The 27,200-nt window shown below is 38.7% G+C and overlaps 1 protein-coding gene across 2 annotated transcripts; it reads left to right on the forward strand.

Annotated features, from left to right (window-relative positions):
- Positions 1 to 37: 37 nt before the first annotated feature.
- Positions 38 to 26,967, forward strand: LOC143858097 (uncharacterized). Of its 2 annotated transcripts, XR_013238860.1 has the most exons (9): positions 38 to 306; positions 1,545 to 2,344; positions 3,201 to 3,272; positions 8,879 to 8,946; positions 9,129 to 9,285; positions 10,317 to 10,397; positions 10,525 to 10,614; positions 26,442 to 26,623; positions 26,741 to 26,967. XR_013238860.1 is itself a non-coding variant. In XM_077368713.1 (8 exons), exons 2-8 carry the CDS (start codon positions 2,051 to 2,053, stop codon positions 26,562 to 26,564), a joined length of 885 nt encoding a protein of 294 aa, XP_077224828.1. In that variant the 5' UTR covers positions 38 to 306; positions 1,545 to 2,050; the 3' UTR covers positions 26,565 to 26,967. The 2 variants fall into 2 exon arrangements, 1 of the variants encoding a protein (XP_077224828.1); XM_077368713.1 differs by having other exon boundaries at positions 26,442 to 26,967.
- The last annotated feature ends 233 nt before the right edge of the window (positions 26,968 to 27,200 follow it).

The raw sequence follows: 27,200 nt of genomic DNA on the forward strand, positions 1-27,200 counted from the left end.
TCGAATCTCGATATTCATTTAAACAACGCGGAGGAGCGCGTGGAGCAACGCGGGGAAAAGAAACGGACAAATCCACCAGACTAACGTCCGTTAGGCTATTTAGAGAGCTAAACAAAAGAGCCGTTACCAGACGTTTAACGGACGTTACGGAGGCTATAGGCTCGGAAATCCCGAACCTAAAAGGCTGATACCGAACGTATAAAACCGACTCCCTCTTTTTATTCCCCAAGAGCCGTTGACATAAAGTGGGGATTGGGATTTTTCTAAGCTATATAATCAGAAATACACGATTGAGAGCTTTTTGAGGTACGTAGATTCAAATTCTGCTAACAAAAATCCTTTGATTTTGTTTTAATTTCATGGAGATCGAGGGTTTCTAGGGTTTCATTTTGCTGATTGGATGGTCCTAGGGTTTATAGGGTTTCATTATAAAATGTATATTCGAATTCTGCTATTTTCTCATTAGATTTGGTTTATATTTCAATAGAGATTGAGGGTTTCTAGGGTTTCATTTTGCTGATTGGATAGTGCTAGAGTTTCTAGGGTTTCATTATAGAATGTAGATTTGGATTCTGCTATTTCTCATTTGATTGGAATTATAAAATGTGGATTATGCTAAAAGAATCCTTTGATTTTGTTTTAATTTCATGGAGGGTTTCTAGGGTTTCATTTTGCTGATTTGATGGTCCTAGGTTTTCTAGGGTTTCATTATAAAATGTAGATTCGAATTCTGCTATTTTATCATTAGATTTGGTTTATATTTCATAGAGATTGAGGGTTTCTAGGGTTTCATTTTGCTGATTGGATAGTGCTAGGGTTTCTAAGGTTTCATTATAGAATGTAGATTTAGATTCTGCTATTTCTCATTCGATTTGGATTATAAAATGTGGATTCTGCTGAAAAAATCCTTTGATTTGGTTTTAATTTCATGGAGGGTTTCTAGGGTTTCATTTTGCTGATTTGACCGTCCCAGGGTTTCTAGGGTTTCATTGCAAAATGTAGATTCGAATTCTGCTATTTCTCATTCGGTTTGGATTATAAATTGTGTATTCTTCTTGGAAAAAAAAAAATCCTCCAATTTGGTTTTAATTTCATTGAGGGTTTCTAGGGCTTCATTTTGCTGATTGGATAGTCCTAGGGTTTCTAGGGTTTCATTATAAAGTGTAGATTCGAATTCTGCTGGAAAAAAAAAATCCTTCGATTTGGTTTTAATTTCATGGTGATTGAGGGTTTATAGGGTTTGTTCCGATTGTTTTCTGTTAATTTCTCGCAAGATTTTCATGTTATCAAATTGGATTTTCATGTGCTGTGGGAATCAACGATGACTGTCATTTTTTTAAAAGACAAATCATTGTTTTTATTGAAAAAAAGTAAAAAACCGTTAGGGTTTCTAGATGAAAATTGTGTTGTATTATTAAGATTTTTTAATCAAAGTGAAAATGTTTTTTGGGATTCTGTGGAAATTTGTTGGGCCATTGGATTTGCGTTTCTGATTTCTTATGTATGAATTTGTGTTTTTTTTTTTCCATTTTTTTTGCTTGCAGGAAGGTGAATCTGGTTGTAGATTGTTAGAGCTGTTGTTATATTGTAGCTGTTTGACAAAAATATTTCATCTGATAGAGGGGGATTTTCACCCAATTGGGTTTTCCTTAAGGCCCTGTTTGGATTGCAAGAAAAACAGTTTTAAAGGAATTTTTTTTTTCATGAGAAATTTTTTTCTTTCCACAATTTAGAGGGAAATGATATGATTATGGTTAATTTAGATAGATAATATCATAAATTGAAGGTCCCCTCCTAGTAGACTTGAATAGGATTAGTTCAAGTTATCGTTTTCGCGTGTAAAAAAAAGTAGGGACTTTTAAAAGTATTTTTTTTTCTTTTGCAAACTCTTCCAGAGAATTCTTGTAATCCAAACAGGGCACAAGGGATTTATTTATTTCTTTTGTTGGGATCCTTGGGTTGACTTTGAAGTTGTTCTTCCATTGAGGCAAAGCTTCAGTTGAATTGAGGCCATTTTCACCTTTTTGTTGGGAAAGAAGTTTATTAAGGAATGGGAGATCACGTGGTTCTGTGTGTCGATCGTCTCATAGCACCCGTGAACTTAGAATCCCGAAATGGGCCTGAGGCACCGAAACCTCCCGGAGAAAGCTCTTCCACACACAACACACTTCCATCTGCTGCTGCTTCATCGATGGGACATTCAGGTGATGAGAAGAGCATGGAGGTATGTGGGGACTCTGAGGAAGAAGAGCCACTTATTCAGACAGTAGAATGTCGTATTTGCCAGGAGGAGGATCACATCAGGAACCTTGAGACCCCTTGTGCTTGCAGCGGCAGTTTGAAGGTTTCTTTCTCTTAATCTGTTTCTCCATAATGGCTTTGCAATGCATTTCATATTCTGGTCTTTCCCTTTAGCACTTATAATTGTGAAATTGATAAATTGATATATATTTTCATTCAACTTTTTGTAGTTCTTGAAATGATTGTAAAGTATTTTGCAAGCATATGTTAGGGATTTTCTAACCTTGTACTTACCTTCTGAGGTATGATTTAGTTTCATCTACTTTCTGGATGAGAAATATCTCCATGTTGAGGCCATTCATTGACTTCCCATTGAATTTTCCTTTGAAAAGTATTGGGGTGTGGATTCAACTGTCTCTTTGTTGGCAATTAAACTGGTGGGTGCCATTGTTACAATTTGCTTCGCATTGCAATTTTGGTCTCAGGAGTATCCACTTACTTGAGATAAAACACTTGCTTGACTTCATGTTTGTGTCTAGACATTTTATAAATTCCAATAAATTGCTATTTACTCTTATTCTCAAGGTTTGGGTAGAATCCCTCACTTCTCATAGATGGGGTGAACAAATAATTTTGGTAACCTTCACTGCTATTCGTTATGAGCAACACTCTCATCTCATTGTATTTATCCTTCTGGATAAGCAGTTGCCAAACACTTCTGATTTAAATATGTTTTGGTGGGGTTAACTATGAATACAAAAAACACTCTTGATGGCATGTGAAATCTGGTGTGATTTGTTGCATGAACTGGAATGGAAATTCATTTTTATGTTTTTTGCTTCTTTGTTTTTTCATGTTGGGATATAGAGTCTAATTCTACTTATGTTTTGTTTCTCTCTTGCATTCTAGTGGTTTATTGCTCATATGGGGGACTGAATTTAGAAATATGCCTTGTCCAGTTTGCCCACAGGAATTGTGTTCAGCATTGGTGCAATGAGAAAGGAGATATAACTTGTGAGATATGCCATCAGGTCAGTCCAAAATTCTTGGATTTTTTAATACCGTCATCCACAATTCTTGAAATTTTTAATGCTTTTGGTCATCTCTATACATCAACTTGTAAATGGTTGTTTCTTACATACAAATCTGTTTACATCATAAGGATCTTTCTCACTCATGTCTGCAAACAGCCTAGTTGTGATTCTACTATGGTGATTTTTGATTAATGACCTCTTGTTGAATAAAAAAAAAATCTGTTAAGCGTAAGTAACAGGCAACACCATTGTTTTTTTAATTTTTTGAATGATACAGGCAACATCATTGTTTGGCTCCTCTTTTTAGGCTATATGACCTTGTGTACATAGTGTGTGTTTGTGTCTTGTCATATAATTATTTCTTGTTAAATAGGATGTAAAGAGAAATCCTACAACAATGGAATTGGTTGCACATAATTTTTTTGGCCATATGTCTTACAGGAGCTTTCTTTTCTCTATCAAGTTCGTCCTAGACTTATATTTTTTATTTTTCCGTTGGAACTATCTATCTGGATTTATCAACTGAGCACTTCATAGGCATGCCAAGTATATATTTACTTACCTAGTTTATATCATAGAACTGGTTGTACTGTTCAAGGCTTGAACATTATTTGCTGATTTTTCTTGCTCCCCATTTCATTGTTAAGTTCTGACCCACTAATGATATTTGTATTTTAGTTATTATCAAGGGAAATGTTATCAGCACAGCCATATTTTCATATTTATTCAAACCCAGCTGTCTTTTCTTCCTTAATTTGCACGTGAGAGTTTTTTGGGAAATGTAATAACCTTTGACAGCTCTTTAAATACAAAATGACAAGATGGTTTGTGAAAATATCAAAATATGGCTGTGCTGACATCATTTCCCTATTATCAATTGTGTCCTTTTATTTTTATTTACAGAAAAAATTCGTTGCTACTTATATGATTAATATCTACAATTTAACTCTTAGTGGTTTTTATGTTTTCTTGTAAAAATAATAAATCATATTACACTGGGCTAACATGATTTTATTTTTAAAATCAGTTACTTTATGATATTAATATAAAGTTAATACCACACACTAAGCGGTATTATCTATTCTACCCTTTAAAAAGACATACCCCTAACATAGTTTCCAGCAGGCCTCCTCACTCAATCTCATTTTTAAGGGGACAAAATTGCCCTTATTGCAAGGCAATAACAGCTCTCTCTCTCTCTCTCTCTAATAGTATCTCCTTGCAGCTGACAAGCGAACAGCCCATCACTACACAAGCCATCCGATTGATGGACTTCAAAAAGACAGGCCAACGGTGGTTCGCGTTCAACACTGTGAGAGTCTAGAAACAAGCTTCTATCAAGCATATAAAGGATTAAGATGTTTGAAAGCATGTAGTGAACGGTTCAGATTGTTGAAAAGCATTCACTTAGCACTTTCAGTAATGGCACTTTACTCCTCACTTCCAGCTTTAGAAATAGACTTGAGTACTTGACTAATAAATATATGTCAGTGTTCCTAATGGCCACGGACCAATCATCTCTCCCTCTCTGTGTGTGGTCTTGGCTATGAAATACACGTTTTGACTTTGAAGGTGTTTATTCATCTTTGCCGCACACGTGTTTTTGGTTTTGGGTTTCTCCTCCCTTCCCATGGTGCTTCCATATAGAGCATGAGTTGTAGGATTTTTCTGTCATCATTTCTCTTCCATGTCACCCATATCTCGCTTTTCTTCTTATCCATAGTATCTGCCACCACAGGACACGAATGCAATCGACTTGCTTTGTTCTCCTTTAGAATCAGACGACTTATGATAAAAACGGTGGCTTTGACCCCATGCAACCATACTCCATTTCTGGCAAAGCCAATCACACAATTTTTTGTACTTATATGCTGTCTTCGATTGCCGAAACCGGGAATCAGAATCGACATCATATTCCGATTCCTAATCCGATTCTCTCTTAAATGCATGAGAAAAAACTAAAATAAATTTTTTAATTCAAATAAGTTCTAATAAATATTCCTCTCTGACTGGGACAGAATAAGAATACCTTCTCTTGGGCCGGAAAGAGATTCCGGCATTTCCCCCTTCGTCCAGGTGTCAATTCAATTTCCATACGCTTACTTAATTCCATTTTATTTTCTTAGAATCAAATGTGCCGGAATCAAATGCATCTATTTTCTACACTGCGCATCCCAGCGCAGGATAGAAATCCGTAATTCACCCTACGGAAGCGACAAATCACACGCATGCTTGACTTTTAATGGAATTTCACAAAACCTGACGTGTAAAACAACATTACAACAATGGCAAGATAATCTACAATAATCAATTAAATATTATAAAAAACAACGAGGCCATCAAAATCAAAGTAAAAATTAATTATTTAAAATCACATCTCAAATCAATTAGTGGAAACGACAAATATTTAAAAGCACATCTCAAATTCGCCAAAACCCCACTCGAACATGTGACTCTCACCGTGTGAATGGGCGTATCAACTCGTAAGCGGGAATTCATGAGTTTTACTTTTTATATGGTGTAAGGATGTACAGTCCAGTGTTTTTCAAAAAGTACAGTATGGATGATCCTGTATTTTCAAAAATTACTGTACGGCCTACATCATAGGATGATCTAAACCATCCATTTGATGGGCCACATCAGAAATAGGTTGTGCCCAAAAAACTCATTTCCATAGGATGATCCCAACCTTCCAATCTATTTAGCTTTCCATAATATGTTGTACCTCTATAGATCAGAGGGCCCATGATCTCTCTCCCTCTTTCGTGGAGGCGGGATTCTTGCAACGGTCAACGGGCGTGTGCCCATTCTGGATGCGGCCTGGATTTGGGGGTAGACGGTCATCAACCCTCGCCATCACCGACCATCTCCGTACCTCGGGACGACCCGATTAAGGGCGTGTAGACCATACACCCAAGGGACGCCTTGAGGTAAGAATCGTCGACCCTCACTATCGTCGACCATCTTCGTACCTCGGGACGACCCAAGTAAGGGCGGGTTGACCATACATCCAAGGGACACCTTGAGGTAAGAGTCGCCGACCCTCACCATCGCCGGCCATCTCTGTACCTCGGGACGACCCGAGTAAGAGCGGGTTGACCATACACCCAAGGGATGCCTTGAGGTAAGAGTCGCTGACCCTCACCATCGCCAACCATCTTCATACCTCGATACAACTGAATCAGAAAGGATGCCCATACACTAACCTCTTAAGGCCCGTAGAAGCAAACTAAGTTAAGAAGCTCAGCCTTAACCTCTTAAGGTTAAATGTCTCAAAGCATGGCTACATCTCCAAGATTCAACGAACAAGTTTCACCCTGCCTATGTTTAAGTTAGCAAAGGAAACAAGCTCGGAAGCAAGTATCCAAACCTCATACACGAACTTCATACAAAGGATCTTCGTCGAGCTTCTTAAAGCTTGGACTCGCCAAGGATAGACTCCACTCTGAACTTCATATCGCCGAACTCAGTAAGCTCGACCGAGCATCTAAAACCCACCTCAGTAAAGGTCGGTACCGAAAGATCTTAAAAGATTTCCAAAGCCTAGAGCTACTTCCTCGACCCAAGGAGCGGCACTATGTTGGGGGTAAAATCAGGACATTCTGTACCGACCCTTAGCCACCCCCAAATCCAGGCCGCATCCAGAATGGGCACACTCCCGTTGACCGTTGCAGGAATCCCGCCTCCACGAAAGAGGGAGAGAGATCATGGGCTCCCACCATGCCCTCCATTCCTCCATCCCCGCTTAGTCATTCCTAAGATGATGCCCCCACAATGGTAACCATCGCCCAATCCACGACACACCAGTACCATCATGGGCCTCCCCTCCTATAAAAAGGAACCCCCACACTCAAAGGTAATCATCATCTTCTTCCCCCATAAACGTTTAGTCTCTCTTTCTCCGTGAACTAGTCTTGCGTAGATACTGCTGATGCCGATTTCTAACTTGAGCGTCGGAGGGTGTCTTCGAGTCCCCACTCTGGGGGCCCTTCTAACGTTGTTTTCTGTGACCGTAGGCACCCACAGATCGGAGCTCTACCAACCCAAACAGCTGGATCCGTCTACAACGCTCGTACCCGATTCTCAGGTTCGAATTTTGGCATCATCAAGTCATGCTTTGTAGACACAGATTCGTGTATTGAGTTTCGACACGGATACGAGGTGTCTGACATGACAACTCTTAAAAATCTAAGAATGGTCAAATGCCCATACACGAACATACGTATAAAATTACATATTACTATCATAATTTGCAATAATATAAAAACGGTATTTGAGCAGTACAATTAAAAGTGCCTAAAGGAGTGTCAACACGTGTGGACACGCGTGTCATGTTGGACACAGCATGGCACTTGTGTCGACAATAAATTCAAAATGTCGGCCGCTAAATCATAGTAGTTTTGACACTGATGAAGAGATATAGATTTGGGTTCAGGCAGAAGGAGATGAAAACCGGTAGGGGTGGCCAGAACCGAACCAGACCCGAAGAACCGAACCGGAACCGAAGAACCGAACCGGAACCGAACTGTTTAAAAATACTTTGGGTCCGGTTCGGTTCCACTGATGGAGAACCGAACTTATTCGGTTCGGTTCCGGGTCGAATTTTTTGGTTCGGTTCTGGAACCGAAGAACCGAACTTTTGAATATATATATATATATATATATATATATATATATATATATATATAATATTTTTTATATTTCTATTATACATATACTTATTAATATAAATTACTTATAATATTAATAAGTAATAGTTAATACTATTCTTATAATAAGAAAGTAACTTATATTATAACTTTAATTAAAAGTTTTTTATAAATTATAATTAGTAATTAGCCATTAGAACCGGAGAACCGAACCGGACCGAACCGATTTTGTTCGGTCCGGTTCGGTTCGGTCCTACTATGTACTACGGTTCGGTTCTTACGGTTCATGGAACCGGGAACCGAGAACCGAAAAAAAAGTAACCGAAAACCGAGAACCGAACCGGTTGGCCACTCCTAAAAACCGGTGTCTTTCTTGTAAAATCTGGACATACCTTCGGTTTCTTTTCAGGGTTTTAGAAAACCCATTTGTCCAATGTTGAACATGAGAGAGAGTACCCCATAATGTGGCATCTGACAAGTACTTCAGGGGTGTGCCTTTTTAAGAGTATCATAGATAATACCCCATAATGTGATGCGTATGGCTAATATATCCTCATTAATATACTTGGAAGTTGGTACACTTTGTACTTTTTAGCTCCATGAAGTTAATATCATTACCATTCAGTTGTGTTTTTGTAAGATGTACTGATCAAATCGTAGGGCAGTATGTCTGTCTATCTTGTATTTTGGAATATTATATTATGCTGAAGAAGTGACATTTCTTTAATCAGTAAATGCCTAGTAACTTGATTATCATCTTCTTCTTCTTTTTTTGAAAATGGTAGCCAATTTTTTTAAAAGAGAGGACCGAGATGGTCAAAATACAACCAAAGGGATAGAATACAGCATCACAAAATACAACTTGATTATCATCTTAAAATGACTTTTAGTACAATATCTTTCTAATCGACTGTTTTTGATGGGCCTGATTGCTTTCTTCTTTGATGGAAACAGGCTTACAGCCCTGGTTATACTGCTCCACCCCCACGAGTTCTTTCTGATGATACTACCATTGATATAAGGCAAGTTCGATCTCTTTGAATGTATTCATTATCTTGTTATAGGGCTTTGAGATTATGATTTTAAACTTAGGCTTTATAATCTTCTTTATAGTCATCATGAATGAGAAATATCTCTTTCGTAAGTTCAATTATTGATTGAAAATTCCAGCATCATCAAGGCTCTTATGATTTTTTTTTTTCAGTGGAGGTTGGACCATCTCAGGTGCTCCTTTGGATTTGCATGAGACTCGGCTCTTGGCAATGGCGGCAGCTGAACGCCATTTTCTGGAAGCTGAGTACGATGAATATGCTGCTACAAATGCCAGTGGTGCTGCATTTTGCCGCTCTGCAGCTCTAATTGTAAGCCCCATTGTTGCACTCTAGTTGCCCCTGTGTCACTTAAACACCAAGGATCTGTTCGTTTAAAATCGTGGACAGATTGTGGGTGACAAACTGATTATTGAACTCAAATTTAAACGTAATTTTGAGTCCAATAATCAGTCTTGCAGTCACAATTGGTTGTCATAATCTTAAACAAATGGAGCCTAAGGATGTCCATAGATTCTACTAAATGGACAAAATGCTCTTTTTCTTAAATAGAAAGATGGATTAAAGTTAGAAAAATAAGAATGTACATCTCTTCCGCTTGCATAGTACTCAAGTGATGCAAAAATTTTTGATACCAAATTTGATGTAGGACCGGGAAGAGAAATAGAAGAAAGGGGATAAGAGAGAAGAAGAAGAGAATAGATGAGAAAAGAAGAGAAGAGAATAGAAGAAGAATAGGGGAAGAAGAAGAAGAAGAGAGAAGAATAATAAGTAGAGAAGAAGAGACGAAATTAGGGAGAAGTAGAAGAAGAATAAGAGAAGAGGAGAATAGAGGGAAGAATAGGGGAAGAAAAGTAGAAGAAGAGAGGGAAGAATAGAAATCTGGGGGAGAATCTCTCAATCAATTCAATTAATCATCATAGTTCCCAATAAAGATGTAAAGAGGCCTATAAATAGGCAATTAACAACCTAAAAGATAGAAACCTACCAAAATAAGAATTCCTAAAAGACTAAACTTCCTAATTTTAAATAACATGGAAAATAAAAGCCTAAAAACTAAATAACATGGAAATAAATCCTAATGGGCAAATATGCCACTTATTTGGCCTACTATCTGCATCACCAAGACTCATGAAATGGCAACAATTCCTACTTTGCAGGAATTGGTTTCTTCACTTCTCTTTTTGGATGCACAGATAATGTTGTTACTTTTTTATTTGAATTATCAAATAAAAATTGAACACTTTGATTGAAAAAGAATGGACTTTTGGAGGTGTTTTGTTATAATTTTATCATTCCTTGTGGGCTGGTCTAATATGTTTACTGGTTTTTCTTTGTTGCAGTTAATGGCCCTTCTGCTCCTGAGGCATGCATTGAGCATCACCAATGCTGATGAGAATGAGGATCCTTCCACTTTCATCTCTGTAAGTGGGATTATGAAACCCAGCCCTTCAACGTCATGTGTCTTTCTTTCTCTTATTTGTTTTTCGTTATTTCTACTTATCTATCTCAGTGATTCCAGTTCATGATGAAATTTTCTATTATGAACAGATTTTCTTGCTTCGTGCCGCTGGGTTTCTATTACCGTGCTACATCATGGCATGGGCCATCAGTATATTGCTGCGTCGAAGGCAAAGACAGGTTATTAACCAGTTTTCTACTATTTTTCAACATCTTTTTCTATGAATAATTTAACTGATTGCATAGGGAAGGTATCCATAGTTTTCTAGTATGGCCATATGCAGCTTCTTCTCTTTGCATGGGTATGGGTTTGAGCATCGGAATCCTGACACGGGTAGCAAGTGTCAGAGTCAGCTAACCTCATAAAAATGGATTATTTGATTCACCAATATTTTTTCATTAATTCTAATTTTAGTTATTTCACATGAATATGACTATAAAAGCTAATATTTCTGGATTTTTGGTAGGTTAAATAAATATAGTGTTTTATTAAAACTTGCAATTAGAATATATAAAACTCAAAACATATGGTAATTGTAAATTTCTTGTAGCAGTATTTATAAAAACGGGTAGCAACTTTTCAGATTCTGCAAACCTAAGGAAAATGGAAAAATGGATTAGTAGATTCACCAATATTTTTTTATTAATTTTAATTTTAGTTCTTTTACATTAATATGACTATAAAGGCTAATATTTCAGGAATTTTTGTAGGTTTAATAAATAGAATGTTTTATTTTCATATAAAAACTTACATTTTTATTGAAAGGTAGCATATTTATTAAAAAGGAGACCGAGATGGTCAAGAGAGGTAATTGTACATTTGTTGTAAGTAGTATTTAGAAAAACGAGTAGCAAGTGTCATATTCAGCTAACCTCAGAAAAATGGATCCTTAGATTCACTAATATTTTTTATTAATTCTAATTTTAGTTCTTTTACACGAATAAGGAAAAATGACCGATGGGGGACATATTTTCTATTGAATTTTCAACGGGTCCCAGCAATTTAAAAGGTTACCAACGAAGGATGATTTACAGATTCTGACAGAAAAGATTACCAAAATGCCTGTTTGCAAAGGTAACACATTATTTACTTTTCACTTTTCACCTTTTTTTTCAAACCCTACCGTCCTTCCTCCTCCGGCAATCCGCCATTGTTGCCAGCGTCGTTGACGGAAAGTTCGCAGAAAGCACGGGTTCAGCGCCAAAATCACAAAAGCGAGTTCTTTCCTCTCTCTCTCTGTATCTAGGTTTAGTTTAGCTTTTCTTTCTTAAGGTTTTGCACTCGTTTTTCGTTCATATCTCTGTGTGTGTGTGTGTGATCTCATTTAGGGTTTATGTGGTTTATGTCGGAGGAAGAAGAAGAGAGTGTATCGGGTTATGTATTTTTTCGGCAGATTTCGGTTGACAACCTTGTTTAGAGACTTGAAAACCCTCTTTGAGAGACGTGAAAACCCCTTCGAGATACTTGAAAACCCCTTCGAGGGTAGATTTCGGTTGATAACCTTATTTAGAGACTTGAAAACCCCTTCTGAGAAACGTGAAAACCCCTTCGAGATACTTGAAAACCCCTTCGAGAGACTTTGAAACACCCTTAGAGATTTGAAAAGCCCCATTTAGAGGGTTGATTACCCCATTTTAGAGACTTGGTAAACCCCTCTATTAGTGCATGATAACCTAATTTTTAGTTCTTGAAAAACCCCTTCTAATATATTCAAAACCCCACTTTAGGGAATGATAACCTCCTTTTAGCTACTTTGTAAGCTCTTTTTGGATTGATAACCCCTTCTGTACGAATTGATAACCCTCTCTGTATGAATTGATAACCCCAGTTTAGATACTACATAAGCCCGTCTTGTGGACTTCAAAACCCCTCTTTGATAACCTCCTTCAAAACCCCCTCTTTCCAAATAGATAACCACATTTAGGTACTTAATAAGCCTTTTTTGTGGAGTTGAAAACTGCTGTTTAGATAACCCTCTTTATAGACTCGATAACCCCTCTCTAGAGAATTTAAAAACCCTATTATAGGAATTGATAACCCCACCCGATATGAATTGATAACCCCCATTTAGGTACTTCATAAGCTTTTCTTGTGTACTTGAGAACCCTCTTAGATCACCCTGTTTAGATACTTGTTACCCCCTTAAAAACCTCATCTTCACAAATTGATAACCCCCTAACTATTTAAGAAGCCCTTTTTGTGGAGTTTAGTAACCCTACTTAGATAACCCTCTTTGGAGGCTCGATAGCCCATTTCTAGAGACTCGATAGCCCCTTTCGGGAGACTCGATAGCCCCTTTCTAGAGACATTAAAATTCCTATTTAGGATTTGATAAGCAGCCCATTTAGCTACTTCATAGCGACATGATAACCCCCTTCTAGAGGCTTGAAAACTCCCATTTGATAGGCATCCCTAATTAGGAGTTGAGTAGCTCATTTGATAAGTCCTTTATAGCGACATGATAAACCCCTTCCAGATGCCTGGAAACCCTCCACTTTAGGATTTGATAACCCCTCCTTGTTAGGAGTTAAGAACGCTTAGAGACTTGATAACCCCCTTCTAGAAACTTGTGATTCATTTTTATAGTGCCTGGTGGGTAACCCCTTCTGATTTGTAAAATGGCAAAGCCTTCAAAGAAGGTGACTCGAAAGACTCGATGAAAGAACGAAAAAGATTTAAAAAGAGAGAAGGGAAAAAATAAAGTGGGGAAAAATAGACAGACGTGTAAGTGTATTTGATGTTAATGGTTTCAATCTAAGTTAATTTATTTATGGCATTTATATTTTGATGATGTAATTTGTTTTGCAGGCTATATATGTCCCAACACGTTATTCTCCTTCATGTTTTAAAATGCTAATATAGATAGAATAAAGTTGGAGAAAGTCCATTATGATGTTTTAGCGACGACTCCTTTTGGGGATTTGATCCTCCTCAATGACATTGTGATGCACAAGCCTCTAATAAGAGCACTCCATAATAAGTGGGATCCTGCAATAAAGACTTTCACATTAGGGAGTATCTCAGTCCCCTTTCGGGCCGCCGATGTTGCTTTGGGATTAGGCCTGCCTCTTAGGGGAGAAAGAATGGAGGTGGTGAGGGTTCTATTAACCGACAAGAGAAACCCTCATCCTAAGTGGCTGGTAAGCCATTTCTTAAAGTCTCTGTCATGGCATCCGTTCTTAAGGAGGAAATTATGACAATAGTTCGAGTACATGAGCAACCCTCCATAAACAAAATCGTCAAATATATACTTTTACACCTTTTTGCGACCGTCATTTTCACCCAAAGTGCATATCGAGCTGATCAATTGTTCTGGCCCTTTACAAACGATTTAGAAAAGATTGCCAACTACAATTGAGGAAAGACAATATATGTCCGGTTAGTAGATTATTTAAACAAAGTCAGCAAGGGTTGCAAATATCTTGGCTGCTGCTCATTGGCAATCCAGGTATGATGGACTCAGCCTGTCTAACTGTCTTATTTATATTACGATTGACACGGTGTGTCCTATGTTTGCAGGTGTGATTATACGAGCATACAAAATTTCGAATTCCCACTAATCCAAATGTTCGTCCATGTCTGCTGAAATGGGAGTGGAAAGCAAAAGAATCGAGGAAGTATCAATTAGTTGGGCATAAGCGGATAGAGAAATCTAAGATGAGACATAAAACTAGATATTGTATAATATCAATTCTAATATCTTGTGAACTAATTATCTTCACGAATCATTAAGTGGTGGCCACATTGACGCCACAAGTGGAAGAGTTAGAGTACGTAAATAATCAAGTAATGCAATAGAGCACGCCCATGTTATGTTATTTTACTTCTTAATCTTTACAGTTTAATTAATTTTTGCTCGGTTTATATGTTGAGATCCTGAGGAAATATTGGGATAAGAGAGGGAAGGGGCTGAAATTTGAGGAGGAAGATTTGGGAGAAGAGAGGGAGGAAGAAGATTTGGGAGAAGCGATGGAGGAATCACAAAATCTAATATTAGAATTGATATTGTATAATATCAATTCTAATATCTTGTGAACTAATTATCTTCACGAATCATTAAGTGGTGGCCACATTGACGCCACAAGTGGAAGAGTTAGAGTACGTAAATAATCAAGTAATGCAATAGAGCACGCCCATGTTATGTTATTTTACTTCTTAATCTTTACAGTTTAATTAATTTTTGCTCGGTTTATATGTTGAGATCCTGAGGAAATATTGGGATAAGAGAGGGAAGGGGCTGAAATTTGAGGAGGAAGATTTGGGAGAAGAGAGGGAGGAAGAAGATTTGGGAGAAGCGATGGAGGAATCACAAAATCAGTGGGAGAAGATAAGAATTTTGGCAAAAGACAGAGTGGAAGTTAAAATACAATGGGAGAAGATAAGAGAAGCCTGGGATGCAATAAAAAGAAGAGATGAAGAAATTGGAAAGAAAGAGGAGGGATTGGAAAAATAATGGGAATGTTGTAGAAAAGAGAAGGATCAGGGGAAAAGAGGGAGGGGGTGGAAGGGCTGAAAGATGGAAATACATCTGAAGTCGTAGAATTAACATTCCAACTCCCCGAGGATATGACGGGATTAGATGTAGTTGGATGCGACATAGATGCAGCAACTACACCATAGAAGTATCATCTCAATTTCCCGACGAAATTGAGGGCTTAGATGAAGGCGAAAGATGTGACATAATACCTGAAGTGGTCGAAATATCATCACAATTCTCTTATGAATGGAGGGCTTTAAAGAAGCGTCATCATCTGTTGTCAACATACTTGATAGTCCCGAGCTTAAAAAGAAGAGGAATAACCGGGTGCTAATTAAATTAGGGAGCATTGAAAGGGGTGTGAAGAATGAGGGAAGGAGTAGGAAAGCTAGCTACGTCAAACAAAGCCCCTCTTACCATTACCACTCACAAAGAAGAAAGTAGATCGGGGGAAGAAGAAAGAGGAGGACCTTAACTTAGGATTGGTAAAGAAAGAGGAGTTAGGGTTTGGATAGTGGTAGTCCACTATTAGGTTCGTAGTCCACTAGGCGGGTCTGTCAGTCCTCTGGGAACGGTCTCGGCTCAATCGACTTTTCATCTAGGTCGTAAGGTTTGGATAGTGGTAGTCCACTATTAGGTTCGTTCGAGGGTGGTTTTGGTTAGTTGAGGTCCTCCTCTTTCTTCTTCTCCCGATCTAGTTTCTTCTTTTGGAGTGGTTTTGGTAAGTAGGGGCTTTGTTTGACGTAGCTAGCTTTCCTAGTCCTTCCCTCATTCTTCACCCCCCTTTCCATGCTCCCTAATTTAGGTGTCATCTGATTATTCCTCTTCTTCTTAAGCTCAGGACTATCAAGTATATTGACAACAGATGGTGACGCTTCTTTAAAGCTCTCAATTTCATAGGAGAATTGGGATAATATTTCAACGACTCCGGGCATTGTGTCACATCCTTCTAATTCTCCTACTGATTTTGTGATTCCTCCATCTCTTCTACCAAATCTTCTTCAATTTCGTCCCCTTCCCTCTCTTCTCCCACTGTTTCCTCAGGATCCTAACATATAAACAGGGCAAAATTAATCAAATTGTAATGATTAAGAAGTAAAATAACAGAACATAGGCGTACTCTACTGCATTACCTGATCATTTATGTAATCTAACTCCTCCACTTGTAGCGTCAATGTGACCACCACCTGATGATTCGAGAAGATAGTTCACAAGATATTAGAATTGATATGATACAATATCTAATTTTATGTCTCACCTCATATTTCTCTATCCGCTTATGCTCAACTAATTGATATTTCCTCGATTCCTTTGCTTTCCAATCTCACTTCAGTAGACGTGGACGGGCATTTGGATTAGTGGGAATTCAAAAATTTGGTATGCTCGTATAACCACCCCTGCAAACATAGGACACACTGTGTCAGTCGTAATATAAATAAGACAGTTAAATTATTAAACAGGCTGAGTCCATCATACCTGAATTGCCAACGAGCAGCCGCCAAAATATTTGTCACCCTTGCTGACTTTGTTTAAATAATCTACTAACCAGACATATATTGTCTTTCCCTAGTTGTAGTTAGCAATCTTTTCTAAATTGTATGTAAAGGGCCAGAACAATTGATCAGCTCGATGTGCACTTTGGGTGGAAAGGACGGTCGCAAAAAGGTGTAAGAGTACATATTTGACGGCTTTCTTTATGGAGGGTTGCTCATATACTCGAACTAATGTTAAAATTTCCTCCTCAAGAACGGATACCATGACAGAGGCTTTAAGAAATGGCCTACCAGCCACTTTAGGAGGAGGGTTTCTCTTGTCGGTTGATAGTTCCTCACCACCTCCATTCTTTCTCCCCTAAGTGGCAGGCCTAATCTTAAAGCAACATCGGCGGCCCGAAAGGGGACTGAGATACTCCCTATTGTGGAAGTCTTTGTTGCAGGATCTCACTTATTATGGAGTGCTCTTATTAGAGGCTTGTGCATCACAATGTCATTGAGGATGATCAAATCCGCAAAAGGAGTCTTCACTAGACCATCATAATGGACTTTCTCTAACTTTATTCTATCTATTAGCATTTTAAAACATGAAGGAGAACAACGTGTTGGGACATATAGAGCCTGCAAAACAAATTACATCATCAAAATATAAATGTCATAAATAAATTAACTTAGATTAAAACCATTAACATCAAATACACTTATATGTTTCTGTCTCTTTTACCCATTTTTCCTTAATATAAAAGCTAATATTTCAGGAATTTTGGTAGGTTAAATAAATATAATATTTTATTTTCATATAAAAACTTATAACTAAGGGGTTGGGGCTGTAGCTCAATGGTTGAGGCTTTGTAACTCAACCTTGAGATCACAGCTATGTTGCATGGATTCTTTGCCCCCCTATGCCAAATCTGTGTCGACATGTCTCCGAATCGAACATGGATTCACGTGGGACACACCCGGATTCTTGTTGTAGTCGTGTCTCACACGAATCCTGTTTTTCTCGGGCGAATCCAATTCATCGTTGTCTCTTTTGAAATGCAAATCCTGTATTTTTCCCTTTAAACGTATTTTCTTCGTAACTTTTTTTTATACGAAAGCACAACCCATACTCTTTTAATAAAAACTCTAACACCTCGACCCTCGAACATCGACTCCCTTCCTCCTTCAACTCTCTTAATACAAAACTCACCTCCACCCTCTACCCTCAAATTTTTTATGAATATATATATATATATATATATATATATATTAAATTTTGAAAATTTTATTTTATTTAAAAATTACCGAATCCGAATCCTACTTTTGGGGGTTTGCCGAATCTGTCACCTCGAATCCGTGTCGGATCCCGACACGCGAATCCGAATCCATGCAACACTGGATCACAGGTTCAATCCCAGCTTACCTACCATAACTGTAAATTTGTTGTAATAGTATTTAGAAAAAAAAATAGATAAAAAAGACCTAGAAGTATCATAGTGAATCCTGAACTACCGGAATCTCACACATGTTTGACACAGGTACATCGCCCATTCAAAAGAATCCCTGTAACATAGCTTATGGTTATTGAGTTTTTTTCCTAGGCGTGGTGTTGTCTGGTGGGAATCTTTTAGTTTGGTCATGCGGGGGTGATCACACTTGGATGCAATCACACTTGTATGCAATCTCAACCTTGGTAGCAGGTATTTTTATTGAAAGACTCCTCCCACTATGGAGTCTCACTCCGGCACCCGTTCTTCTTTCCATTGCTGTTTCCCCAACTCCTTTTTTATTCTCTCACTAGACACAATGACCATGATCAAAGTCGCATTTTCTCTCCTCAACTGATTTCGATTAGTTTGCAGTGGTCATTTCTGTTTGGAGATATCCCATATACTTTTTACACATGCAACCATGATTTTGTTCAGTTTGCACCTGTCATTCTGTCTAGAGATCTCATATGCTTCTATAAACGCAAGCGTGAAATAATCTGTGAAACTCTTAGCTGTGTGATTTGGATTGGGTCCCGGTCAAAACACTTGGGGTTTACTAGTAGTTTAATAGTGTGTCTTCTCTTTGTAATAGAAGTATGTTGAGCTTAGTTATAAATTCCGTTCCGGTCGCCGTTCCGTTTTGGCTACCGGAACGTTCCGTTCCGGTGTTCCGGCCGTTTCGTTCGGCATTCCGGTTGAAACTTTTCGTTCCGGTCGAAAAAAATAGTTAAAAATATGAAAAAAATCTTAAAAAATTAGAAATTGTTAGACAAATATAAGAAGCCCTTAAATGAACTAAAAGACATTTATTACTTAAAAACCAAAGTTTAATACAACTAAGACATAAAAAAGTAGAACATAGAAGAACAAAAGCCAAATACATAGTGCCAGCTGCCAGCCACATCTCATATCATCTTTAAATCTAAATCAAAATGGTGGTGAATCTGGTTGAGGATCATCATACTCAACCGACTGGTAGCCCTCATCATCGCCGTCACCACCACCTCTTGGAGGAGTGTCCTCAAGGTTTGCATCCTCGTCGTTGGCCGCATCAACTCTAGAAGGCGCTTCAATATTTTCCCATCCAATGCCGTCTGGTGTCAGAATGACATCTTCATCTTCCGCAACCCAATCCATCATAACATCTAGGTGATCTATACTCAGTGGGTTGCTAGTGGTAGAAGATCTTCTGTTTAAGTCCCTGAAAAGAATGTCCAACATAAATTAATAAGTAATACTTAAAATTTAAAGGCACGTGGTGAAATATGAGAAAATTAATTCTAATTCAATTAAGTAGCATACCTTTCTCGAAACTTGAGGTTGTAATGGACAAATACGAAGTCATTCAACCTCTGGTGCTCCAACCTGTTTCTTTTTTGCCGAGTGGATGTGCTCGAAAGTGCTCCAGTTCCTTTCACATCCAGTAGCACTACAGGTTTGGCTGAGAATTCTGACGGCGAAACTCTGTAAGTCTGGGACGTCATTTCCAAACTGGTTCCACCATACAACTGTAAAGGAAACAATAATAGTTAAGCATTTACTTGTGGAAATTTTAAATAAAATATACTTAATTAAATGAACAAACCAATATACCTGGTCCCAATCTGCCTCGGTTGCGGATTGCCATCTTCATTGCAAACATGCCAGTGGACTCCCAATAGTTCTCAATTTGACTGGTGATGGTGTCCTATGTAACTTCATCAGGTACTAGTCGATTAATACATTCAATCAAACCTCGGGTGACTTCATGATGCTTGGAGAATGTAGGACTGAAAAAGAGAGCAGGGTTAAGAAAGTATCCCGCTGCATGGAGGGGACTGTGAAGCTGTTTGTCCCATCTTTGATCAACAATCCTCCAGATGGGAGCATAATATGACTTCTTGTTCTTTAGCCTAGCCTTGATGTTTTCTTTGGCCCTATCCATGGCCTCATATATGTAACCCATTGCTGGTTTGTCTTGCCGGTCTACCAAACGCAGCACCCTCACCAATGGCTCGCTGATGTTTAGAATATGCTTACAGTTGTCCCAAAATTGTATATCCAACACTGTACTCATGATCTCTTCACTCAATCCATGTCGAATGTACCTACTAGCAGCATACTCACCAGACACGAACATATGTTGTAGGGCTTTCCTATGAAGCACCAGACTCTGTATACTAATGAAATTGGTAGCAAATCTAGTCCACGCAGGACGACGCAAGTCCCTCCCACCCGTGAATTTCTGTCTCATCAAGTTCAATAGAGCTACGTGGTTGTAGATAAACCTCGTAATCTTCCGAGCCCTGTCAATTGTGCTTCCTATGAGAGGAAACACATCTGGTTTGCCCAAGTGCTAAAATCAAGTCTAAACAATGGGCTGCACACAGAGTCCAGAAGAATGTGGCATATTTGATTTCTAACTTCTTCCCAGCAGCTTTATAACGTGGCTCACTATCAGTTATAAACTGCACCACATTTTCCGGACCTACCTCCAAAACAATTTCATCAAAAATTGCAAACAATGCCTCAGCATTCTTCACTACGCCAGATGCATTAACAGATTTAAGGAAAACTACTCCTTTAGGACAGTACACCAAAAAGTTAATTAAGGCACGTTGTTTGGTGTCTGTCCATCCATCGGCCATAATGCTACAACCACTAGTTTTCCATGAATTCTTAACTTCCCCCAAGTAGTTGTGTACATCTTCTACAGTTTTCTTCAATATCCCCCCCCTCGTAAATCGTGAAAAGAAGGCGCCTTATAACCTGAGCCTACTGCATTTATGGCATCAAACATTGGCTGCCAATATGGTGAATTAGCAACATTGAAAGGCAGGTTGGCATCATAGCAAAGCATGCCAACTGCCATATCTGCCCGATCAAGTGTTTCTTTTGTTGCCAAAGCACTCTTAATGCTTGGCTGGGATTCAGGGGTTGTTCGTGGTGCAAAGAAATCTCTTAATCCCCCTACAAGACCCTTCTTTTTCCTCTTTGCCTCACTCGGTTCTACAACAACTGCTTTCCCCTTATTCCTAGGCTGAGGTGGTCCCATCGGTTCGTCGTCCTCATCCCTCTCCCCCTCGTCCACATCTTCTTCTTCTGGTGCGGCATAAAAACTACCCGCCTCTGCCCTTGATACACTTTTCCTAGCCCTTTTTTTTCTCATTTCGCCTAACATTTGTGCCATTCTCCATTTTACATCGGCATTGACTTTTTTACATGCCACTACATCTCCAGGAAAACCAGCTAGATGTTCTTTAAACCGAGTTATACCTCCACCCTTTATGAGTTTTTTCACAAAAGGTGCATTTAACACAGTTTTTTTGACCCGGAATTACTAGGCCATAAGCCCATCCGGGTCATCCGATCTAGCGGGTGCGGAACCAATAGATGAGGCTCCTCCAGAAGAACTCATTTTTAAAGTTGAAATGGAGAGAATAAGGAATGAAAGGAAATTAAATCAAATACCTCCACCCTTAGGTTGTAGAAGAGAAGCTCTTGTCTTTAGTATGGTAGAGCTTGTTGTTGTAGGGAGATAAAAAAAGCCTTTGATCTTCTTGAGCTTGTAGTGGAATTGGAATAATAAAAGCCTTTGAGATGATCTTTGTTGTTGTAGGAGAAGTAGATATAGTTGTATGTAGTGTAGTGTAGGAGATAAAAGAGTTGTAGTTGTAGGGGAAGATTTGAAGAGGAAATGAGTTGTGAAAAAAGAATTGTGAAAAAACAATGGTTAGAGGGCTATTTATAGCTTTTGGGGTGAAAAATGACGCAAAATGCCCTCCCAACAGCTATAAAACGGTCATAAAATGAGGGTAGAAGTGTAAAAAACAGTCCCCAACCGCTATAATGGCATTTCTGTAATTTTTGAGATTTTTATTTTATTTTTTTCAATTTTTTTTGCAAAATGACGAAAAATGCCCTCCTAACAACTATAAAACGGTCACAAAATGAGGGCAAATGTGTAAAATATAGTCCCCAACAGCCATAAATGAATTTATGTAATTTTTTGGATTTTTTATATATTTTATTTCGAATTTTTTGGAAAAAGACGAAAAATGCCCTCCCATCAACTATAAAATGGTCATAAAACAAGGGCAAATCTGTAAAATACACTCCCCAACGGCCTTAATGGCATTTTTGTAATTATTTTTGAATTATTTTTGAATTTTTCCGCATTTCCAGACCGTTCCGGCCTGAACAGGGACGGAATTCTGCCGGAAACCGGAATTCCGACCGGAACGGACCGGAATTCCAGCCGGAACGGAAAATATGCCCATTCCGTTCCGGAATCCGGTCTGTTCCGGCCGGAACGGAACGGAATTTATATCTAAGATGTTGAGTGTTTGAGTAGTCTTTTTGTAGTGAGGTTAAATTTGTAATAAGGAGAAAGATTGGTGGTGATGATGTGGAGTGGTGGTTGGAGAATCACATGGGGCCACATAGAGGTGGGCCACATGTCATGTGGAAGATTCTAGAACTCATTTTCTCTATAAATAGACCATAGGGGTATTTTTTATGTAGTTTTAGAGAATATGAGCTTTTGAAATATTTTGGGAGGGAATTTAGGGTCTAGTTCTTGCTTGTTCTTGTTGGAGTTTCTTGGGAAATTCTTCATGGAGAATAGAGGGAGCCTTGAAATTGTGTAAGTCTTCTTCTGTTCTTTCCACTCTACTAGTGAAGTTCATAGTAGAAATGAAGCAAATTCCCTTTCTTTCTCATTAAATATGTCATTCCCTGTCATTTTTCTGCTTGTTCTTGAATTTTTCTCCATGAAAAATCATGTATATCTGCGTAATTTTCTGGTGTGAAAACTCTTTCGCTGCCGCTCTCTAGATCCACATCAAAATTGGTATCAGAGCTGAGTCTTGCGGAAATTCCGTTCTTCCGCAATCCTGGAATTTGAATTCAGATCTTTGTCAAAAGTTTATTTTCTGGCTAAATTTGATTTCGTTTTGTTTAAAATGTCTCCCGTCAAGATATCTTGTTGTTGATGAAATGAGGAGTCCAGATCTGTTGCAAAAATTGGAGATGAGCTACAATTTTGTTGTAGACACATTGAAAATCTGACTGATCTTCATCTTACTGTGACTCATCTGATCTACATCCTCGGTTGGAGCATGGCTTTTCGGAGCAACATAAGCGAGGGTTCTTTCTGCAAGCCAAACATTTAGATCCCCTAAACTCAGAACTAAGGGGAAGTGTCCTGTGTTGCTCCTAAACAAAACAAAGCAGGTCCAAGATCACCTTGGTTGTGTCTCGTCCTACTTGCTAATAATGATTTTTGAGAAGGATTTGGGATGAAAGTCACTTTTACATGTTGTCCAATTTGAGCTTTGTGGGAATCGAATCTTCTTATTGAGTAGCTTGATTTGCAACCCACCCACTCCCTGAATTCGTGCAAGAGCAGTGGTACCAAAGGAGGTTTGATAATTTTCCATCAAATTTATCTTGAGGATTAAAGTCCTACCTGCATGCATCATTAAATTCCAAATGAACTAGCCGATCGTATGCATTTGAAATGGTATAACTGGTTCGTCCAATCAAGTTCATATTCAAGAGTGCATCCTCTGGTTTAGGTGGATCTTTGTATTATTGCTCGTGACACGGAGTTGAATAAAATTGAAACCGATTCTATCAGTTTTATTTGAAAATTTGTCGACATTTCCTACATTGAGAATTATTCCTAAAGGATTCTCACTTTAGAGCCTAGTGGACTGCATTTGACTTAAGTTTGTGGATAGTTCTCTAGCCTTAAAAGGTAGCACATGTGATGTTTGATGAATGTCCCTCAAGAAGCAGAAACTTCCTATTTCATTTAGTTTGCATGCAGCTAGCACCGCAATTGAGTGGAAAATGAGTCACTAATTCATCTTGATTTGGTAACTGTATTGAATATTTCAAGTTCCCTTTATTGGTTGAATTGCATTCTATCTATAAAAAAAAGAAGGTTGCAGCCATCTATATGAAGATTGATTGGAGTGTATTAATGGCCTGAACTTGAATTGGTCTTAGACCTTGCAAATATTCAAGCTATAATTGCTTCATAGTCCACATCAAATTCTCATTTGAAAGCCATAAAGGAATTTTCATCTTTCGGTGAGTGTGCTATTGGTGAAACGTAGGCATTGTTTGGTAAAACTGGGAATGGGGCATAAGTATATACCAGCAAGGGAAAAAGTTCTAGCACATATTGCTCAGCTTGGTGGTTTTTGACAGTAGCTACAACATCTTAGTGACTTATGTGTTCTCTTCACACGTGAGCCACATCAGCAAGAATCAAGAATTCCAGAGGTTAGTGATCAAACTTTGCATATAACGTGTTGGATTCGTTTCAAGTCTTGGTAGGAAACAGCGTTGTTGCGGTTCAGTCAACTTCGTGATCGAGCAAGTGAAACAGGTCTTAGAAAAGAGCTTTAGAAAACTGCGTCCCTTGAACACATCCGAGGAGCCCTCTTGCGGATTACAAGAACTTCCTGAACTATATGCTGACCCGAATATGGAGACTCCAATAAACCAAGCCATTACAGCTTCTTCAGAGGGTGTTGCTTGGAATAGTCAGCCTGTGTCAAGATCTATTTTGCGAGAAGAAGTTGGTGAGATGGATAAATTGTGGCACTATCAAGATCCATATGGGAAAATCCAAGGGCCCTTTCCAACTGATCTGAGAATATGAAAAGCATTTGGGAAGCTAGATGACTCTATATTGTTGACTGATGCACTAATTGGTAAGTTCCAAAAAGAGGCACCGCCATGGGAGCCTCAACAGGGAAATTTTTCACCACCATGGAACGCTCGATATAAGGCTTCGATGAAGGAGTTGGAACTTCTTATTGATCGGCTAGACAAACAGTGGAGGCAGAGAGTACCTTCTTCTCCTCCATCTCTTGTTGGTGATGACGGTGGTGAGGAGGAAGCAGATGAGGTAGTGATAAAGAGTGTTGAGCCGACAGAGGAGCTAATTGATGATGAGCCAGTGGTAGTCAGTGAGCCGGAGAATGCTGAGCTTTCTCTTGACAGCCCAGTTGTAGAGGCAATGGTTGTTGAGAATTTGGATACAGAGGATTGTGTGGATATTTGTGATCCTATTCCTAGCCAATCAGATGATCAGTTTGAGCAGATTGATCAGGATGTGCACGCGACAAAGATCGAAGTGGATGACTGTAGTCCGGTAGTAAATCTTTTGATATTCACCATGCCAGTGGTGGACCCGTTTATTGAGTGGACATTATTACAGCAGAGGCCCTATGGGCATATGGAGATTATAACACAGGAATTAGCAGATTATATAGTGGCAGAGACAGATATGAGCCATCACCATTCAGCTTGAGTCGGTGGTGGACACGTGTACCTAGACATTCATCATGGCAGGCCGATGGGTTCCTGGTGAAGGGCCTTCCTTTGGACACTTTCGTCTTCGACCCCAACATCGACATCACGTTGCCTTTGGCCGGTTAGCGAGGGACGACATCCCTGCATGCCCCGACTTTGGTCTACGCCTCCGTCACAACAGTATTGAGCTTGAGGTTTCTAGGGGGGGAGGGGGCGCGGGGGAGAGAATGATGTGGACTGGGTCCCGGTCAAAACACTTGGGGCTTACTAGTAGTTTAATAGTGTCTTCTCTTTGTAATAGAAGTATGTTGAGTGTTTGAGTGGTCTTTTTGTAGTGAGGTTAAATTTGTAATAAGGAGAAAGATTGGGGGTGATGGTGTGGAGTGGTAGTTGGAGAATCACATGGGGCCACATAGAGGTGGGCCACATGTCATGTGGAAGATTCTAGAACCCATTTTCTCTATAAATAGACCATAGGGCTATGATTTAGGTAGTTTTGGAGAATATGAGCTTTTGAAACGTTTTGGGAGGGAATTTAGGGTCTAGTTCTTGTTGGAATTTCTTGGGAAATTCTTCATGGGGAATAAAGGGAGCCTTGAAATTGTGTAAGTCTTCTTATGTTCTTTCCACTCTATTAGTGAAGTTCATAGTAGAAATGAAGCAACTTCCCTTTCTTTCTCATTAAATATATCATTCCCTGTCATTTTTCTGCTTGTTCTTGAATTTTTCTCCATGAAATATCATGTATATCTGCGTATTTTCTAGTGTGAAAACTCTTTCGCTGCCGCTCTCTAGATCCACATCACTGTGTTCAACCGTTATTTGTAGTCCTTCCCTATATAATTCTCTTGCAACTTGCTGGAAAATGATGTAACATGAGTTTTTGTTGTTTCACATCATAGAGAGGCATCCAATTTATTTTTATTTAATGGTGGGCATCCAGTTTGTTTTCAGCGTGTTCTGAGATCCGCCAATGGAGAGGCGGATCGTTTTGTCCTCTAAAGAATCAGTAGGGCAAGATTTGGGATTTTGAGTCTTTGACTCTCCTCCCTTGGCTACTCTTATATTTATGTTATGCTTTCCTTTTCTTGGCTTGTTGTTGATTTGTTTTTGAATGGCAGCTTGTTGTTGCATCGTTGTTTCCCCGACCATCTAAGTCGTGGGGTTTTCCCCTTTCCCTTTTCTAATAAATTGCTTAGCATTCAAAAAAAAAAAAAAAAACTGTTCTCATTATCGCTGCTTCTTTTAATCAGGAAGCAGCCGCACTGGCAGGAGCAGAAGTTGCTTTTGTGTTGCAGGCGGGGCAAAGAAGAGGTCTACAGTTTACCATAGCACCCGGGCCCACCCCGACTCCCCATGAGGACCCACTTCAATAGTAACAGCTGAGCTATATGTTAAACTCAACAACCTCTGGCTTCCTGCTCCATTAGAAGAGGTAAAAAAATCAATGGAATAATGTTGTTTCTCAAGATTTCACAAAAATCAATTGAAGAGATTAATGTCATGCATCTTTATCTCGGTCCCTACCTGATACGAAATAGGTATTTTTCAGGCTAAATCTCGATTAATGTTATGAATCGAACGATTGTTTCTTATTGATCATATTGGCTGACAAAATTGATGGTTGAGATGAAAGCATGGAAGGTTGACTGCATCTGTTTGGTTAGATTATAATGTGGAAAGATTCTCATTATAATTTCTTTTTAAATAATTTTGAATTTCAAGTGTAATTCAGAAAATTTGTATTATATAAATGTTAAGGTGAATGGCAACTTGACATGCGGTATGTGTAAAATTAAAATTATTCATGCGAAAAATGCATGCTATGCGCAGGTGTTTTTTTACAAAATAAAGTGGGGCTCACCTTATTTGATGATCTAAATCAGTCAGTTGATAGTAATTTTAAAAAATATAGTGAGTCCTCATTATTTGATGATCCAGACCATTCATTTGTAGGGCCCCAACTTAACTAGGCCATGCCCATAAGATATCTCAGCAGGATCATCTTAATT

The sequence above is a fragment of the Tasmannia lanceolata genome, unplaced genomic scaffold, assembly GCF_043159265.1.
Source record: "Tasmannia lanceolata isolate RefF3 unplaced genomic scaffold, GAP_Taslan_0.1 ptg000025l, whole genome shotgun sequence".
Taxonomy (NCBI): Eukaryota; Viridiplantae; Streptophyta; class Magnoliopsida; order Canellales; family Winteraceae; genus Tasmannia; species Tasmannia lanceolata.

Coding starts and splice junctions, on each gene's coding strand:
- LOC143858097 (XM_077368713.1), top strand. CDS start 2,051: ATGGGAGATCACGTGGTTCTGTGTGTCGATCGTCTCATAGCACCCGTG. Junction 2,345..3,200: donor CTTGCAGCGGCAGTTTGAAG/GTTTCTTTCTCT, acceptor TGCCTTGTCCAG/TTTGCCCACAGGAATTGTGT. Junction 9,286..10,316: donor GCCGCTCTGCAGCTCTAATT/GTAAGCCCCATT, acceptor TCTTTGTTGCAG/TTAATGGCCCTTCTGCTCCT.